Below are 20,442 nucleotides of genomic sequence, written 5' to 3'. Positions count from 1 at the left end.
TCTGAGAGACACAGAGCTGACGGTCGCATGTAAGGTGGGACACAGGCATTCTCCTAGGCAGCATTTACTGAAGTAACACCAGACTGAGCATTGGGTAGCAAGGCTTTTAGCCAGACTACATCGCTCAGCGGACAGTGTTCATTTGTATACCTCACACCTTGTTGCTTTGCACTATGGGTAGAAGAGGTTCAAGCACCCCAGGAACCAGAGACACTAGGGGATCTCGTTCAGGTTCTGAGGGCCCCCTGTCGGCAGCATCCTTCCCCCCTAAAGATGGGCCAGGGACGGCTAGCCAGGGAGAGCCATCGGGGTCAGGGGCTACACCTGCTTCTGGCACTTCAGCCCCTGTATATATTACACAAGAGGTTTTTTCCTCAACCATTAATGGTCTAGAGGAAAGATTAATGGCCGTGATTACGTCTTCACTCAGTGGAAGAAAACGCACTAGGCTTTCCTCTGTTCCCCAAGACCCTCAGACAGAGGAGCTCTGGGATAAAGGAGATGAATCCCTTTCAGAGGATCGGTATGGGATGGATGATTCCTCTTCGGAGGATTCAGGTGGAGAGGGACCCTCTGCGACTTCCCAAGAGGAGAAAGTCTTAGTGCAGATCCTCACGGGATTGGTCCGCTCTACATTTAAGTTGCCCATACCTGAAACTGCTAAAGAATCCTCTTCTGCTTTGGGGTCACTGAAACCTTTCCAAGCAGCACATGCTTTTCCTGTTCATACTTTACTTGAAAAGCTTATTTATTCTGAGTGGGATCACCCAGACAAACGTTTTTTTCCGCCGAGAAAGTTTTCAACACTTTATCCGATGGAAGAAAAGTTTATTAAAATGTGGGGAATACCAGCTATTGATGCCGCCATTTCCTCCATAAATAATAGCCTGACTTGTCCTGTAGACAATGCTCAGATGCTCAGGGATCCTGTAGATAAAAGGATGGAATCCCTATTGAAGGATGTTTTCTCCTTAGCAGGATCAGTGGCCCAACCTGCAATAGCAGCGATTGGAGTCTGTCAATACTTAAGAGACCATGTTAAGCAGGTCATCAAAGTATTACCTGAACAGCAGGCCCAGGGGTTTGCTAACCTTCCAGCGGCCTTATGCTTTGTGGTTGACGCCATTAGAGATTCTATCGTGCAAACCTCCTGTCTTTCACTGGGGTTGGTGCATATACGTAGAATCCTATGGTTGAAAGATTGGTCAGCCGAAGCACCATGTAAGAAGCTACTGGCTGGGTTTCCATTTCGTGGTGCAAGGTTGTTTGGAGAGGACTTGGATAACTATATCAAGAGAATCTCTTGTGGGAAAAGCACTCTCTTACCTGTCAAGAAGAAGAGTAAGCGTCCCTCTTTCAAACGGACTCTTTCCCCAGGGCCGGGGGCTTCAGCCTCCAGGCAGTCTCGACGGCCGCCTCCATCGGGGTCCAGAGACAAGAGTCAACCCCAGGGACAAAAGAAGTCCTGGGGAAAGAAGCCTACTAGGCAAAACACTAAGACCTCTGCATGAGGGGGCGCCCCCGCTCACTCGAGTGGGGGGAAGACTGCGACAATTCTCAGAGCTCTGGCAGGAGGACTTCCAGGACAGATGGGTAGTCTCCACGGTAACCTTAGGGTACAAGCTGGAGTTTCAGGAATTCCCTTCTCCTCGGTTCCTCAGATCAAATGTTCCCAGAGACCCAGAGAAGAAGCAGTCGCTCCTTCTAGCGTTAGAGCGACTTTTGTCGCAGGAGGTCATTATGATAGTTCCCGCAAAGGACCAGGGATTGGGCTTCTATTCCAACCTTTTTACGGTCCAAAAGCCAAATGGGGATGTCAGGCCCATTTTGGACTTAAGGGATCTGAACCGATTCCTAAGGATTCAATCCTTCCGCATGGAATCAATTCGAACAGTAGTTCCCACCCTGCAGGGAGGAGAATTTCTGGCATCAATAGACATCAGAGATGCATATCTGCATGTGCCCATTTTTCCTGCTCATCAGAAGTTTCTGCGCTTCGAGGTAGGAGGGCGCCATTTCCAGTTTATGGCTCTGCCCTTTGGGATAGCCACTGCACCTCGAGTGTTCACAAAGATCTTGGCTCCTCCTCTGGCCAGATTAAGGGCTCAGGGTATAGCTGTCATAGCATACCTAGACGACCTGCTCTTGATAGACCGGTCGGTAGCCTCTTTGAATGGAAACTTGAGGACCACGGTCAGGTATCTAGAACACCTGGGTTGGATCCTCAACTTAGAAAAGTCTTTCCTAAAACCAGTAAGAAGACTGGAATATTTAGGTCTGATTATACATACAAGCCAGGAGAAAATATTTCTACCCCAGGCAAAGATCACTGCTTTGAGAGAGCTGATTCTGACAGTAAGGACCAAGAAGGGTCCCTCAGTCCGCCTTTGTATCAGGCTACTAGGGAAGATGGTGTCTTCATTCGAAGCAGTTCCCTATGCTCAGTTTCACTCAAGAATGCTGCAACACAGTATTCTGTCGACCTGGAACAAGAAGGTTCAGGCATTAGACTTTCCGATGCACCTGTCGCATGTGGTGCGTCAGAGCCTCAATTGGTGGCTCATACCCGAAAACCTGCAGAAGGGGAAATCCTTTCTACCGGTTACCTGGACGGTGGTAACAACAGATGCCAGTCTGTCAGGTTGGGGAGCAGTTCTGGAACAGGCTGCGGTCCAAGGAGTATGGTCCAAGACAGAGAGGACCTTACCCATCAACATTCTGGAGATCCGGGCGATACATCTAGCTCTAAAAGCCTGGACTATCAGGCTACAGGGTTGTCCGGTCAGGATCCAGTCCGACAATGCCACAGCAGTGGCTTATGTCAATCAGGGAGGCACCCGGAGCCGAGCTGCTCAAAAAGAGGTGAACCAGATCTTAGTCTGGGCAGAGATGCATGTGCCATGCATATCGGCAGTTTTCATCCCGGGAATAGAGAATTGGCAGGCGGACTATCTAAGTCGCCAGCAGTTACTTCCAGGGGAATGGTCTCTGCATCCCGACGTCTTTTGGGCCATATGCCAAAGATGGGGGGTTCCAGATGTAGATCTCTTTGCATCCCGATTCAACAAAAAGATAGACAGATTTGTGGCAAGGACAAAAGATCCTCTTGTATGCGGGACGGATGCGTTGGTGATTCCGTGGCATCGGTTCTCACTGATTTACGCATTCCCGCCTATTCTGCTACTACCACGACTCCTTCGCAGGATCAGGCAGGAAAGGAAGTCGGTACTTCTGGTGGCCCCCGCTTGGCCCAGAAGGACTTGGTATGCAGAAATAGTAAGGATGACGGTAGGTTCCCCGTGGACACTACCGGAACTCCCAGACCTGTTATCTCAAGGTCCAGTGTTCCATCCTGCCTTACAAACGCTAAATTTGACGGTTTGGCTATTGAGACCCACGTTCTGAAGAGTCGTGGGCTCTCAGGTCCTGTCATATCTACCTTGATTAATGCAAGGAAGCCAGCTTCCAGGATGATTTATCATAGAGTCTGGAAAGCTTATATAACCTGGTGTGAATCCAGAGGTTGGCATCCCAGGAAATATGTCATAGGTAGAATCCTTGATTTTCTACAGATGGGATTAGAGATGAAGCTGGCCTTGAGTACCATCAAGGGCCAGGTCTCTGCTTTATCAGTATTATTTCAGCGGCCACTTGCTTCGCATTCTTTGGTCCGAAACTTTATGCAGGGGGTGATGCGTCTTAATCCTCCGGTTAAAGCGCCCCTAAACCCCTGGGACTTGAATTTGGTCCTGGCTGTGTTACAGAAACGGCCTTTTGAACCAATAAGTCAGATTCCTTTGGTCTTGTTGACAAGGAAATTAATTTTTCTGGTGGCCATCTCTTCTGCTAGAAGAGTATCAGAATTAGCAGCTCTTTCCTGTAAGGAGCCTTATTTGATTATACACAAGGATAGAGTGGTACTACGCCCTCATCCTAGTTTTTTACCGAAGGTGGTTTCTGATTTTCATTTAAACCAAGACATTGTTCTACCTTCCTTTTTTCCAGATCCCTGTTCTCCGGAAGAGAGATCTCTACATTCGTTGGATGTAGTAAGAGCAGTTAAGGCCTATCTAGGGGCAACTACTCAGATCCGCAAGACGGATGTTTTGTTTGTGCTGCCAGAGGGTCCCAATAGAGGACAGGCAGCGTCAAAAGCTACCATTTCTAAATGGATTCGACAGTTGATCATTCAAGCTTACGGTTTGAAACAGAAGATTCCTCCGTTTCAGATCAGGGCACATTCCACAAGGGCTATTGGTGCTTCTTGGGCAGTGCATCACCGGGCCTCTATGGCTCAAATCTGCAAGGCCGCAACCTGGTCTTCAGTTCATACATTCACCAGATTCTATCAGGTGGATGTGAGAAGGCATGAGGATATCGCCTTTGGGCGTAGTGTGCTGCAGGCAGCGGTACAGGGTCCTCAGGTCTGATTGCACCCTACTTGGTCGTGGTTCCCCCCCCTCAGGTAGCATTGCTCTGGGACATCCCATCAGTAATTACTGTGGCTCTGTGTCCCGTGATGTTCGAGAAAGAAAATAGGATTTTTTAAAACAGCTTACCTGTAAAATCCTTTTCTTTCGAAGGACATCACGGGACACAGAGGTCCCACCCCTCTTCTAATACACTATATTGCTTGGCTACAAAACTGAGGTATCCCTGCAAGGGGGAGGGATTATATAGGGGGTTGAACTTCCTGATAGGGTGTGCCAGTGTCCAATCACCAGTGATACCTATATAACCCATCAGTAATTACTGTGGCTCTGTGTCCCGTGATGTCCTTCGAAAGAAAAGGATTTTACAGGTAAGCTGTTTTAAAAAATCCTATTTTGAGTCTGTTACTCAGACAAATTATATTAATACGGATTCTGACTTCAATTTTTACATGTTTACTCCAGGTTAGTTATTTATTGTCAGATGATCAGCATGACTGCCAGGGAAGTACTATTCTCAGTAAAAGACCAATAATGATGGTCCCTGTATTTCACTGTAGCATAGGTTTTCTTTAAAGTATTAGTAAAGAAAAACTTAAAAAAAAAAATAAAGTATTGGATAGAGTGGAGAGCGATTAGAACACCTGTCATGTTTTTATTGCTGTCTATGTCCTTTTTATGGAGATCCACCCTCTCTGTCTTGTTGACCATTATCACCAAAAGTGAAGAAAATCACAAATTTGGGATTGTCAAAAGAACAGGAATAGAGGGGGAAATCTTCCAGTGGGGACATGAGCTTTTATGACCGAGGTGACAACTAGGGATTCCCTTACTTTTGAAGGAATTTCCTCTCACTTCCTGTTTTGGCTATGGGACAAGAAGTGAAGGGAAATCTCCCCAGTGGGAAACAGTTGGCAAAAACAAAACTGACAGGAGGTAAAACCCTCCCTTACTCTATTCAAAATGAAAAGTTTTTGCTTTTAGTTCTACTTTAAGCATGTAAGGAAAAAAAATGCAATGCAGCAACATAACTGCAACTGACAAATACAGGATCTGTAAAGCGATTTGTGAATCGTGTTGTTTTGTCCAGTCTTACTAATGTATCGGAAATGCTTTTGAATGTCCAGTTGCTGCTAATGTGAAGTCCTTTGCCACCCATACAGGTTACACTTCAACTCAACCAGCCTAACCTGGCCTAATAAAATAAATATACTGCATACCTAGATGCATTTTTCCTGCTGAGATATATATATATATATATATATATATATATATATATATATATATATATATATATATATATATATAAATTATTATTGTATATATTTTATTTTATTTTTTTCTGGACTCAGCGGTTTAAAGCTCTACTAATTTTTTGATTTAGTAGAGTAGGTAAGTGTCAGAACTATCAAGTTTTTTTTTTTTTTTTTTCTTTTCGCTTCCTCACTGGGGCAGGAAGAGAGAACAACAAAAATCTGTCAAATGTTCTACATTCCCATTCTACTAAATGTGCTTTTATTGCTTTCTATGTCCCCATTAGAGAGAGGGATCCCTTGTACTTGTGAAACCCTGGGACAGGAAATGGGGGCACACATTGCAAAAAAAGCCCTAGCCATGTACCTCTCTGGTCAAAATTAAAGTATTGACTTGGTTCTAACTGAATCTCAGGAATGCTTGTATAATATCATTTGAGTTTTTTAAGAAACAGATTCCTTTCTTTTTTTGCATGCTTAGTATTTTGAGTAAGCAGTTCAGACTTAATTGTTCTTGTTATTTGTTTTCTTGTACAGTTTTTAGTGGGGATGAAGGGTAAGGATGAGGCAATGGCAATTGGAGGACACTGGTCTCCTTCTTTGGATGGACCGCATCCAGATAAAGACTCTTCAGTGCTCATCAAAACTGCTGTGCGTTGTTGTAAGGCCCTGACTGGCATTGACCTGAGCTTGTGCACACAGTGGTAAGTACATTTCTTACCCCGGGACATGTCTCCCTTATCAACAGCTTCCCTTCCCCCAAGCTATGCAGGTGCTCTAGTTATGCCAGATTTGGTATGTCTGTCAGATACAGAGGAGGAGCGGGGGAGTTTACGTTTTGTATTGCTATTTTACTTAATATTAAATGTTTCTGTGCATTTTGAAGACTTTGATTTTTTTTTTTTTCATGCTCAGCTGCAGATCGTCCAGAAGATTACAACTTACACTATCTAAAAACAGAGTTGTGTTGCCGTGTTTTCTAATGGTATTTCGAGCTTTGTTGACACTTTTCTCCGAAAATTTTATTTTTCTGCTGAAATTACATTGCCTGAAGTTAATATGCTTGATATTATGGAGTACTGTCCACATACATTCTCGCAAATTGATGTAAAGTTCAGTATTGACAACCATTCATTCTGTCTTATATACTGTATTCGAAACAATGCTTCGACTTACCTGAAGAAAATCAATGGCCTTTATATAATTGTGTTTTTTTTATTTTCTTTTTGTAGACAACCCAGAGCTAGCTGTTCTTGATGTGCTGCAGGAAAACTAGGTTCTTATGTTCAATGCATTCTAGATTTTGTTTTTCCAACATGCTTCTTCCCTTGCAACAGGTACCGATTTGCAGAGATTCGCTACCATCGCCCTGAGGAGACCCACAAGGGGCGTTCGGTTCCTGCTCATGTGGAGACAGTGGTTTTATTTTTCCCGGATGTTTGGCATTGCCTTCCCACCCGCTCAGAGTGGGAAAACCTGTGCCGAGGATACAAGCAGCAGCTGACCGACAAGCTTCAGGGTGAACGCAAAGAAGCTGATGGAGAACAGGCACTGAACGCTAATCCCTTTTTCTATTTCCGCTTCTCGCAGGCACAGGAACACAGGCACAATGCACCGCACACACTAAACACACTCCCCAAAAAGAACACTCCTTGTGTGACTTTCACCTATACCAGCTTCCTAACATGGGAAAAAAATTATATTTACGTTCTATTTCTATATATCAATTAATTTTATAATTTTTTTTTTTTTTGCCTATAGTAGAATTAGCTTGTGGGGTCAGTTGTATTTAGTGACACTTGGACCTTTTCACCATCTTCCCATCTCTGTGAAGGTTCACATTAATTTTCATCCCTAAATCTGTAAATAATAAAATCTGAACCTTGTGATTCTTTGGCTATAAAGGAATAGTTATCACCTGGAATTAACACAGGGTGGCTTAAGTTGCAGACGTGGGACTATGCACACTGTGCAGTCTATGCAGACGAGCAGTGGCTGTACATACTTTTATTGCTTTTCCTGTTCATCCTCCCTTTGTTTCACAGATCTGACTCTGACTGACTTAGTGGTCAGTGAAAGTGCTAGAATGTGTGTATGTGCCTCAACAAAGCTTTAGGAGAAGACAATGAACATTGTGACCTTGCTACTTGCACGGACCTACGACAGAATTCATTGCTCCAATAGTAGTTTACTAACCATGTTCTTGTACATTTGTGTTAGGAAGAAGACGACAAAGATGATGGGGATGCAAAGGAAATCTGTACTCCTACTCACTGGTCCAAACTTGATCCGAAGATCATGAAGGTAAATTCCTGTTCTTTTTATAGAAAACAATATCCATTTCTGTTGTTTGTTCTTTTTTTTTTTCAAGACAGAGGAAAGCATAACTTATTTACTAAGACTGGTGCACACAGAATCTGGTACAACTGTGTGTAGTAATCTAACTTCAGCTTGTTCAATTAAGCTTTGACAATAAAACCTACAAGCTGATTGGTTACTATGCACAGCTGCACCAGATACTGAGTGCTCCAGTCTTATGCCGCGTACACACGATCGGACATTCCGACAACAAATTCGTGGATTTTTTTCCAACGGATGTTGGCTCAAACTTGTCTTGCATACACACGGTCACACAAATGTTGTCGGAAATTCCGAACGTCGAGAACGCGGTGACGTACAAGACGTATGACGAGCCGAGAAAATGAAGTTCAATAGCCAGTGCGGCTCTTCTGCTTGATTCCGAGCATGCATGGCATTTTGTGCGTCGGAATTGTGTACACACGCTCAGAATTTCCGACAACAAGTTTTGTTGCCGTAAAATTTAAGAACCAGCTCTCAAACATTTGTTGTCAAAAATTCCGACAGCAAATGTCCGATGGAGCATGCACACGGTCGGATTTTCCGACAACCAGCTCACATCGAACATGTGTTGTCGGAAATTCCGACCATGTGTACGCAGCATAAGTATTTCCCCCGCCTCTCTGATTTGAAACTTCAGATAGAGCAGTCTGAAAAATACAAAGTTGGGATGGGACTTCTCTGACTCATTAAATTGTATATGTAAATTTCATCATGAGCTGTAACTGGCTTTATTTAGTAAAGCAGACAAGGATAACTTGGACACACCTGGGAAGTTAAACTTTACTGAAAACATTTGTAAAGTCACGTTTTTTTTTTTTTTTTACTCACCTGCTCTGTGCAATGCTACTGCATAGAGCGGCCCCCAATCCCCCTCTTCTCTGGTGCCCTGCCGGTGTTCTTGGCTCCTCCTCTTCTCGGTGTGCCACCATAGCAAGCTGCCTCCTATAGTGCCACACCTGCGGGCTTGATTCCAAGCCGTGCTACTTGTGTCTATAGACGCAGACAGCGAGGTTCAGCCCCACCCTTTCTCCTTTGTCATAGAATTAGACTGACAGCAGTGAGGGCCAATGCCTTCTGCTGCTCTGAAGCCCTGTGAGAGTGAGGAGAAGAGGAGAGAGCCACTAAAGACTGGCACAGCACTGGATCAAGATCGGGCACAGGTAAGTATAAGTGGGGTGAGGGGGCGATGCATATACTGAAACATTTTTTTGCATTAAGAAAAAAAATGTTTAGGCTTTACAACCATTTTACAAGTCCCAGAAAGGACCTGCTTTGATTTGGCTTCCGCTAAGTTTTGTCTACTTACTTTCCCTATACAATTTTTAAGAACATAAACATACTCTACATTTTATATTGGAGTACCAAACTGTGAGCCATTGTATCATTAGTGTGCCTAGAGATCCATTTTAATTTGTTTAGGGGTGAAGCTTTAGGACAGTTTCATGCGGGCGGTCCACCCGACGGACTCTGCTTTGCTCAGCGAGGGATCGATCCGCTGATCCCCGCTGAGCAGGTGGATGACAGGTCCGTCTCGGCTCACTGTGCTGAGACGGACCTGTCAGAGCCCCTCTCTCCTCTATGGGGGATCGGATGAAAACAGACCGCCTGTCCCTTTTCGTCCAATCCGATCCTGCAGAAGGACGGAAAATAGGGTCACCATCCATCTGAATTTCATGGACAGGATCAGATCAGAAATCGGCGGATGTCACCACTGACATCCGCCACTCCATAGAGGTGAATGAAGTGTCCAATCGGGCGGACCTGATCGGAAAGCCTGTGTTAAAGGGGCTTTAAGCATTCACCACAGTATTTTGCATACAATCAGTGAGCAATTTGTTAACACAAAAAGCTATGCTAATTATGTGCAAAGAACAAGACTGTCTATAGCTTATAGCAGCCAATGCCAGTGAAATCAAGTCAATCTGTTTGTCACGTAGCTGCTGGTGGTTGTACTTTAGAGCACATCATTGGCCTTAATGCTATAAATATGTATGTCTGAATAAATGTAATACAATGGAAAGCACTATTCTATACTGTATATTTAGGGTTAAACATGTTCTGTATGACTCTGATTAAACAATTCAATAACAAAATATTTACATACAGTATATTTTACTTGCATAAGAGCATCCTTCTTCATCTGGCTAGAATATCTTACACTTTAGCTTCAATTTCTGTTAAAGCTAAACTCCAGCTAAACTCACCTGTATTTGTTTTTCTGTCTATTCTCCTTGCACAGCTAGATGAATGACACCACTAATAGTTAAAGTGGAACTTCACCCTAAAGGGAAAGCTCCACTTTATGTACTCCTTCCCCCTCCTCTAGCACATTTGGCACATAATTAGTTTTTGGGAGCAGGTACCTAGTTTGCATAAATATCTGCTATCATTTAAAAAGGTCACTCTCCCCTAAAAAGCCTTCTGTGTGCAGCAACCCCCTTCAGCCCCTGTAAATATTTACCTGACGTCTCTCTAGATCCAGTGATTTTGCAGGAATGTCTTAGCTGCCCGGGACTCCCCTCCTCATTGGCTGAGACAGCAGCATGGCGCCATTGGCTCCCGTTGGTGTCAATCAAAGTTAGTCAGCCAATGAGGGGAGAATGGGGCCAGGCCACAGCTCCTTGTCTAAATGGACAGAGGGAGCTATGGCTCAGGTGCCCCCATAGCATGCTGCTTGCTGTGGGGGCACCTCAACAGGAGGAAGGGGCCAGGAGCACCGAAGAGGGATCCGAGCAGAGGAGGATCTGAGCTGCTCTGTGCAAAACCACTGCACAGAGAAGGTAAGTATAACATGTTTATTATTTTTAACTGAAAAAAAAGGCTTTACAATCACTTTGACCCTTGCAGTGTGGGAACAGTACCACTGCATGGGAGAACATTTTTTGTTTTTTGTTTTTCATGGAGTAGTTCTTTAAGGAACATGATGGTGCCCTCTCTTCCCTGGAGCCTAGTTATTGGACGTTGAAAGAGCTGCACCAGACAGAGGTCATCCCTCTGCTCACGAATTCTATCAGCATCTTCCATGTTAATACATATACATGTACATATGATTGGCTCATGGTTCTGCTGCTCACTTTCCCACTCTGAGGGCTGTTTTTATAAGGCGTATTAAAGAGGCTGCTAGGTCAAATTTAGGTACACACACTAGTTGCATTTTGTAGAAAAAAAATATTTTATTAATAAATGAAGAGCTGCCTTAAGTTGTTATTTTACATCTGCCTGCAAATCAGTTTAATAATTTTTCTCTCTCTACATCTGATGGCAAGATCACCACATGGGGTCATTGAGTCTGCCATTTGTGAAGTTACTATTACACAGCCATGCAAGATCTCTTTTCTACTGTGTTTATAATGTAGACTACAGTGGAAAGCTTGAGACCTGATTGTAATGGCTGGACTGTTGAGGAGGAGGAGAGATTCAGATAGCCTGTATATAGCCAGTACATGGATATCAGTTTTTTTTTTTTTGTGGTTCTGCCCTTTTAAAGGGCGTTTTTAAGGTTAAAGCGGAGTTCCACCCATAAAATGAACGAAATTTTTTTTTTGTAATTACTAATTAAGGGCTGTTGCTATGGGGTTCCTTGTAATCTGCCACTAGGTCACCACGGCCCTTGACGTCATTTCCCTCGGCGCCTGTGCTCGCTAGTGCTCCTGGGAGAATTATGCGTGCCATCATTTCCTAGGAGTCAGTGGGCAGCGCCCAAGGCTAGAATTTTACGGTATTTCATATCATGGTTGCCATCACAACGGGGCGGGCGATGCTGCCCGTTGTGATGGCAACATCAGAAGTTTCCTGCGTCGCTTGCTGTGCTTGCTGCACATGCACGAGAATGGGCGGTGCATGCTGGTAATACAGCAGCGCCGTATCCTGGAAGTTTATGCTTGTGGGCTTCACATGCCCACAAGTAAGATAGGAATTCCCTAACAGCAAAAATATAAGGTAATTTTTCTTATAAAATATGCACAAAAGCGGCGCTAATAACAAGACTATCCATTAGTAAATATACATTGGATGATAGTAAGATATATTAAAAAAAAAAAAAATCATACATGTGGTTGGAACTCCGCTTTAAGTACAGGCAATAAATGAATTTCACACTTGCATGGTAGGCACTTTGTGCTGCCTGAAAGCCCTTCTATTAAATCTTAAATCCTTCCAGGGCACCTGTGGCCACTGAGTGGGAGCAGAATGTCTTAATTTCAGCACCTATTTACTGCATAGGTTTTCCTACTGATTAATCCGGTGAGAACTACTTCAGCTTGTATATGCGCTCACACCTGATTGTTAAATGACCTTGGACTGGGCTTGGCTCCTTATCAGAATGATAGGGTAGTCCCTTGTATACATTATGTACTATGACATGTACCTAAACATACTGGAAATTGATTAAGATTTAACAAAGGTACTTACATATTCACAAGGTGTACTTCATTTGTTGCTTTTAATTCACAGACAGGTTTGAAGTGCAGAACTTTAAAGAAGATCTATTATTATAATTTTTTTATTTTGCAGCTCTGTCCCCTATGGGACAAAGTACATACAGTACTTCAAATAAAGTGCTGTGCTACTACAGAAAAATAATGCAAAACCAATAAAAATTCCTTATTGTATGAATCCCATAAAGCCTGTGAGTGTATACAAAAAGTGGTGTTAAAACATCCAGTGAAGAATCAATGTGAAATCAATCCAAGCAAGTGAAGAAGGTATCTGAAAGTTGAAAGCCTCCACCACAATGGGTCCCTTTTGGGTGCACTCTCAACTCCAATATATTGACCTTCGCAGCAATGGTCTAAGCACGCTCCCAAGTGATGTGACGCCTCCTCAGCTTGGTTATCTCAAAATCAAATCCTGTTCTACCCTCTGGAACACTGATCATCACCAGAAACTCGGGTGGTGAATGGATGGCTCAGTCCAAGTCACAAGTTTAAAATACAATACAAGCCAACACTGCTATTTTATTATTAAAATCATAAAAATAACATGCCACTCGCAATGTTAAATGAAGAAACAAAAGCATATACTGTATATGGCTTTAAATTTCACTCATCGATTGTTACTGGGGCAGATGATTGTGGATGTTATTAGAGAATCCAGCTCCCATAGCCAATAGCTCTCTCTCACTCAGTTCCATATAGCCATATAGCATTTCATCAGTCTGTTTTCCCCGATGATCTTGTTAAAACAAAACGCATAGGGTGTGGTTACACCGAGAGAGAGCGAGAGAGTGGCATTTTATTTTTAATTATATAAAGCAGTGTGCATCATGTTGGCTTTTAATGTGTTTTGAACATGTGAATTGCACTGACCCATTCGTTCACCACCCCAGTTACTTGTGATGATCAGAGTTCCAGAGGATACAACAGGATTTGTTTTTGAGATGACCAAGCTGAGAAGGTGTAGCTCTGAGTGTTCACATAGGAATGTGCTTTGACCTTTGTTGCGAGGGTCAATATATTGAGGTAAGAGTACACCCAAAGGGGTCCATGGTGGTAGAGGCTTTCAAGTACCTTCACTTGCTTGGAGTGATTTCACATTTGATTTTCTTCACTGGATGTTTTACCACAAATTTTTGTATACACTCATAGACTTTATTAGATTCATACAATAAGGATTTTCTATTGATTTTAGATTTTATTGTGCATTATTGATTTATTGCACTGTGTTGACTTTTTTTGCGTATTGTGTTAATAGCACATATACATGCTTCTGCGTTATTTTTCTTTAGTAGTGCAGCACTTTGTTTTAGGGTGCTATATTTCTTCTTTTTTGCTTGCAGCTTTTTTTTTTTGGCACTGGTGCACAGGATATTTATTCACATGCAATACTTTGCCCGTTTTTCTAAGAGCTTTCTAACCCTAGTTATGCGTACTGACCTTGCAACCCCCCACCCCACCCATCCTGATCTGACAACAGCCGTGAAGGAGATACGCTGATATATAGCTGCAGCTTGCCTTGGCTGTGAGCACTTTCTCAAGAGAATCAGCGGCAAGAGGAATGCCGAAGCTGACATATCCCCCCTCCTTATGCATTCCTCCATCTCCCTCTTAGCTGTTGATGGAGCAGCTACGGCAAGAAGTGATGGGGGGCAGGTCAGACTCCATAACTAGTGTTAAAAAGCACTTAGAAACATGGGGCACAGTACTATATGTACTTTGTCCCATATCGGGACAGAACTGTAAAATGAAAATTATGATAGATCGTCTTTAAACAATGCAATAATTCTTAGTTATGATGTGCAGTGTGATTTTTCTATGTATAAAAATTTTTTGGACAGGTAAATGATTTGCGAAAAGAGCTAGAAAGTCGAACACTTAGTTCCAAGGGACTAAAATCTCAGTTGATTGCTCGATTAACAAAGCAGCTTCGGGTTGAAGAACAAAAAGAGGAGCAGAAGGAGCAAGAAAAGTGTGAAAAAGAAGAGGAGGAGGAGGAAGAGCGGAAATCTGAAGATGATAAAGAGGTTTGTGTCCTATGTAATCTTTAGTCCTACATTAAACTACTACCTAAATGAAATTGTAACAAATTAACGTGCTGGTTTTGTTGCTAGGAAGAAGAGCGAAAACGTCAGGAGGAAGTGGAGCGACAACGAAGAGAAAAGAGATACATCTTACCTGAAGAGCCAGCAATTATTGTACATCCAAACTGGTTAGCAAAAAATGGGAAGTTTGACTGCAGCATCATGTCTCTAAGCGTCCTGTTGGACTACAGGATAGAGGACAATAAGGAACACTCATTTGAGGTATGTGCTGTAAAATGTTTATACTTTGTGGCAGGAATATGGTCCTAAAAAGATGGCAGTGGCTAAAAAAATGTTTTTTTTTTTTACTGGTGTCATTGCTCCATGCGTTTTTACTTTTTTTTTTTTAAGGCCTCGCTTGCATAGGCAATGAGCCATATCAGATTAATCATCCATACACACGGCTGTACCTTCTAATGTCTGGTACAGTGATGAGTTGCATTTTGTGTGCACAATCTCTCCATGCTTATACAGCTCAGTGGAGGCTGTTGAATGAGCTCACATGGTTCTTTGTATGAATCAAGCCTAATGGCCTATAGCAGGGGTAGGCAACCTTTTGAGCACAGTGTGCCGAAATTTTTTTTCAAAGAAATTGAGTGTGCCGTTTTTTTAACAAAAAAATGTCAACTTCACACTCTCAATCACGAAAAGGAGTTTTTATAAAGTAAATGCTGTAAACTGCTTTAGTAGTGTGAAATTAACACCCCGCACTCTCACACCTCAGATCAGCCCCAATTCCTGCAACTCCACACCTCAGATCACTGTCCTCCCTGCACATCTGTTACACCACTGTAAGCCCCTGCACATCTGCCCCACCACTGTAACCCCCTGCACATCTGCCCCACCACTGTAACCCCCTGCACATCTGCCCCACCACTGTAACCCCCTGCACATCTGCCCCACCACTGTAACCCCCTGCACATCTGCCCCACCACTGTAACCCCCTGCACATCTGCCCCACCACTGTAACCCCCTGCACATCTGCCCCACCACTGTACAACCCCCTGCACATCTGCCCCACCACTGTACAACCCTCTGCACATCTGCCCCACCACTGTACAACCCTCTGCACATCTGCCCCACCACTGTACAACCCTCTGTACATCTGCCCCACCACTGTACAACCCTCTGTACATCTGCCCCACCACTGTACAACCCTCTGTACATCTGCCCCACCACTGTACAACCCTCTGTACATCTGCCCCACCACTGTACAACCCTCTGTACATCTGCCCCACCACTGTACAACCCTCTGTACATCTGCCCCACCACTGTACAACCTTCTGTACATCTGCCCCACCACTGTACAACCCTCTGTACATCTGCCCCACCACTGTACAACCCTCTGTACATCTGCCCCACCACTGTACAACCCTCTGTACATCTGCCCCACCACTGTACAACCCTCTGTACATCTGCCCCACCACTGTACAACCCTCTGTACATCTGCCCCACCACTGTACAACCCTCTGTACATCTGCCCCACCACTGTACAACCCTCTGTACATCTGCCCCACCACTGTACAACCCTGCTCATCTGCCCCACCAATGTACCCCCCTTCTCATTAGCCCCACCAATGTACCCCCTTTCTCATCTGGCCCACCAATGTACCCCCTTTCTCATCTGGCCCACCACTGTAACCCCCTGCACATCTGCCCCACCTCTGTACGCCCTTGCTCATCTGTCCCACCACTGTACCTCATTGCACGTCTGCTCCACCACTGAACCATTTTCTCATCTGTCCTAACACCAAACGTATCTGCTCATCTGCCCCACCTCTGTTCCCCCTGCCCATGTGTTCCACCGATGTACCTCCTTTCTCCTCTGCACATCTGCTCCACTGCTGTAACCCCTGCTCATCTGTTACACCAATGTACTTCCTTTCTCCTCTGCCACAACACTGAACCCCCTTGGCTCATTTTTCTCACCACTGTAACCCTCTTCGCACTCTCACACCTCAGATCAGCCCCAATTCCTGCAACTCCACACCTCAGATCACTGTCCTCCCTGCAAATCTGTTACACCACTGTAACCCTGTGCTCATCTGCCCCACCACTGTAACCCCCTGCACATCTGCCCCACCACTGTAACCTCCTGCACATCTGCCCCACCACTGTAACCCCCTGCACATCTGCCCCACCACTGTAAGCCCCTGCACATCTGCCCCACCACTGTAAGCCCCTGCACATCTGCCCCACCACTGTAAGCCCCTGCACATCTGCCCCACCACTGTAAGCCCCTGCACATCTGCCCCACCACTGTAAGCCCCTGCACATCTGCCCCACCACTGTAAGCCCCTGCACCTCTGCCCCACCACTGTAAGCCCCTGCACCTCTGCCCCACCACTGTAAGCCCCTGCACCTCTGCCCCACCACTGTAAGCCCCTGCACCTCTGCCCCACCACTGTAAGCCCCTGCACCTCTGCCCCACCACTGTAAGCCCCTGCACCTCTGCCCCACCACTGTAAGCCCCTGCACCTCTGCCCCACCACTGTAAGCCCCTGCACCTCTGCCCCACCACTGTAAGCCCCTGCACCTCTGCCCCACCACTGTAAGCCCCTGCACCTCTGCCCCACCACTGTAAGCCCCTGCACCTCTGCCCCACCACTGTAAGCCCCTGCACCTCTGCCCCACCACTGTAAGCCCCTGCACCTCTGCCCCACCACTGTAAGCCCCTGCACCTCTGCCCCACCACTGTAAGCCCCTGCACCTCTGCCCCACCACTGTAAGCCCCTGCACCTCTGCCCCACCACTGTAAGCCCCTGCACCTCTGCCCCACCACTGTAAGCCCCTGCACCTCTGCCCCACCACTGTAAGCCCCTGCACCTCTGCCCCACCACTGTAAGCCCCTGCACCTCTGCCCCACCACTGTAAGCCCCTGCACCTCTGCCCCACCACTGTAAGCCCCTGCACCTCTGCCCCACCACTGTAAGCCCCTGCACCTCTGCCCCACCACTGTAAGCCCCTGCACCTCTGCCCCACCACTGTAAGCCCCTGCACCTCTGCCCCACCACTGTAAGCCCCTGCACCTCTGCCCCACCACTGTAAGACCCTGCACCTCTGCCCCACCACTGTAAGCCCCTGCACCTCTGCCCCACCACTGTAAGCCCCTGCACCTCTGCCCCACCACTGTAAGCCCCTGCACCTCTGCCCCACCACTGTAAGCCCCTGCACCTCTGCCCCACCACTGTAAGCCCCTGCACCTCTGCCCCACCACTGTAAGCCCCTGCACCTCTGCCCCACCACTGTAAGCCCCTGCACCTCTGCCCCACCACTGTAAGCCCCTGCACCTCTGCCCCACCACTGTAAGCCCCTGCACCTCTGCCCCACCACTGTAAGCCCCTGCACCTCTGCCCCACCACTGTAAGCCCCTGCACCTCTGCCCCACCACTGTAAGCCCCTGCACCTCTGCCCCACCACTGTAAGCCCCTGCACCTCTGCCCCACCACTGTAAGCCCCTGCACCTCTGCCCCACCACTGTAAGCCCCTGCACCTCTGCCCCACCACTGTAAGCCCCTGCACCTCTGCCCCACCACTGTAAGCCCCTGCTCCTCTGCCCCACCACTGTAAGCCCCTGCTCCTCTGCCCCACCACTGTAAGCCCCTGCTCCTCTGCCCCACCACTGTAAGCCCCTGCTCCTCTGCCCCACCACTGTACGCCCCTGCTCCTCTGCCCCACCACTGTACGCCCCTGCTCCTCTGCCCCACCACTGTACGCCCCTGCTCCTCTGCCCCACCACTGTACGCCCCTGCTCCTCTGCCCCACCACTGTACGCCCCTGCTCCTCTGCCCCACCACTGTACGCCCCTGCTCCTCTGCCCCACCACTGTACGCCCCTGCTCCTCTGCCCCACCACTGTACGCCCCTGCTCCTCTGCTCCACCACAGAAACCCTCTGTACATCTGCCCCACCAATGTACCCCCTTTCTCATCTGGCCCACCAATGTACCCCCTTTCTCATCTGGCCCACCAATGTACCCCCTTTCTCATCTGGCCCACCACTGTACTACCCTGCACATCTGCCCCACCTCTGTACGCCCCTGCTCATCTGTCCCACCACTGTAACCTCCTGTACATCTGCCCCACCAGTGTTCCCCCTTTCTCATCTGCCCCACCACCAAACTTATCTGCTCATCTGCCCCACAACTGTACCTCCTGTGCATCTGTCCCACCTCTGTTCCCCCTGCCCATGTGTTACACCAATGTACCTCCTTTCTCATCTTTCTCACCACTGTAACCTTCTTCTCATTTGGCCCAACACTGAACCCCCCCGTGCTCATCTAGCCCATCACTCTACCCCCCTGCTCTTCTGTCCCACTGCTGAACCCCCTTCTCATCTCTTCCACCACTGTACCTCCCTGCACCACTCCTGCTCTTCTCTTTCACTTCTGAACCCCTCCTGCTCATTTTCCCCACCGCTGTACCCTTCTGCTCATCTGCTCCAGCGATGTACCCTCTTCTCATCTATGATATGCGTGATATGCAGAGTGGTGAAAGGAAGCAAATTTGAGACACATCTACCTGTCCTGGCACACTCATCCTGCTGATCAAACTCTCGCATCCAGCCCATGTGCTTGTAGGTGATGTAAGTGATGTCACATACAAGCATATGGAATGGATGCACAATGATGAGATCAGGTCAGGGGCATTTTCTGAAAGCAGTGGGCCTGTGTGCAGGATCATAAGTTGGGCCCCCGCAGCTGAGAAAAAGTGGTTGGGTGTGATTTTCATTGCGCTGAATACTGGCTGTGGCTTAAAGGGACACAGAGTGCAGGAGTTCAGTAGTGATGCAAAGGTTCAGGAATAATTTCCATAAAGTTCCCAGAAACTCAACCGTAATTCCACAAACTGTCACCTGATTGTGGTTTTCTCAATCACAGTGAAATCCCTTCTTTCTGAGATTGGTAGTGGCAACCAAGCAAGTCATCTTCCCCCAGATGGTGGGCGGGGCTAGCAGGACTGTGATTGGCTTTAGCAGCGGACAATGACAGTCGTCCTCCTCCTCCTCCCTTCCCAGGGAGCGCCCCCCCCCCCCCCCCCAGTAGAACGCACCCAATCTCTTCATCGACACAAAAGCTGATGATCGTAGCTATAGCAAAGTTAGAGAACCAAACAATGTTTTCCATCTTTTACAATGTGTGGGGGCACAGTGCCTCCCTCTCTGTGCAGGTGCAGCATGGGGAATTCTGAAATTGGAATGCATTAGTGTTTCAATGACTCTTCCCTGCGCTGCTCTGCTGATGGGGAGGGAGTCGAGTGCCGGCAAAAGAGGCTTTGCGTGCCGCTTGCTGCACCAGTGCTGGGGGTTGCCTACCCCTGGCCTATGGAAATGCAGGTAATGCTTATTAATTCCTGGAAAGATGCACACTTGTGCTTATATTTTGTGACATCTACATTGATTGGCAATAACATGTAGCGATCTTCCTTTTTTTGTGCGTTGTATCAAATCAAACCAAAGGAATACTCATCTTATGTGTTTGGGAATGGACAGCAACACAAGGGCCTGTGTCAATGGGCTTTGAGCTTGTGCTGATGGCATCACTTTGGCATCAGTTTAAGATGTTTCTGAGATCATTCAGAATACATTGACAGGTGCATTTGACCCACAATTGGCCAACTGCTGATCTGCATTTAATCTTCTCTAAGCGGGATTTGCATTCGCTTGGATTTGTATAGGAATGCAAAACCCGCTTCAATTGAATAGAATCTCATCAATAGAGACTCTAGTTGTGAGAACCACAAGCTTAATAGAAAATGTCATATTTTGGACAAATATTATGCCCAAATTTCTTAGAGGACAAGTTCACCTTTTGTAACATGTTACACCTGTATTTAGGGTGTAACATGTTACTTTGCAGCAGCCCCGCACCCCCCTGATCCCCC

At 46.4% G+C, this 20,442-nt stretch overlaps 1 protein-coding gene across 5 annotated transcripts in view; it reads left to right on the top strand.

Moving 5' to 3' along the window:
• The window catches only part of CCAR1 (cell division cycle and apoptosis regulator 1), a 108,896-nt gene that overhangs the window by 64,325 nt on the left and 24,129 nt on the right, over positions 1-20,442 (top strand). For 3 of the 5 annotated variants that reach the window (XM_073596478.1, XM_073596476.1, XM_073596477.1), the window contains 5 exons: positions 6,221-6,387; positions 7,021-7,231; positions 7,904-7,987; positions 14,319-14,504; positions 14,592-14,783. In XM_073596478.1, the coding sequence (XP_073452579.1) occupies positions 6,221-6,387; positions 7,021-7,231; positions 7,904-7,987; positions 14,319-14,504; positions 14,592-14,783 (840 nt within the window). The remainder of the gene's footprint in view (positions 1-6,220; positions 6,388-7,020; positions 7,232-7,903; positions 7,988-14,318; positions 14,505-14,591; positions 14,784-20,442) is intronic. The other 2 variants (XM_073596480.1, XM_073596479.1) reach the window with 2 other exon arrangements.

The sequence above is a fragment of the Aquarana catesbeiana genome, linkage group LG08 (assembly GCF_042186555.1).
Source record: "Aquarana catesbeiana isolate 2022-GZ linkage group LG08, ASM4218655v1, whole genome shotgun sequence".
Lineage (NCBI taxonomy): Eukaryota > Metazoa > Chordata > Amphibia > Anura > Ranidae > Aquarana > Aquarana catesbeiana.
Note: the sequence above shows the minus strand (reverse complement) of the source record. Positions and strands in the feature narration are given on the sequence as shown.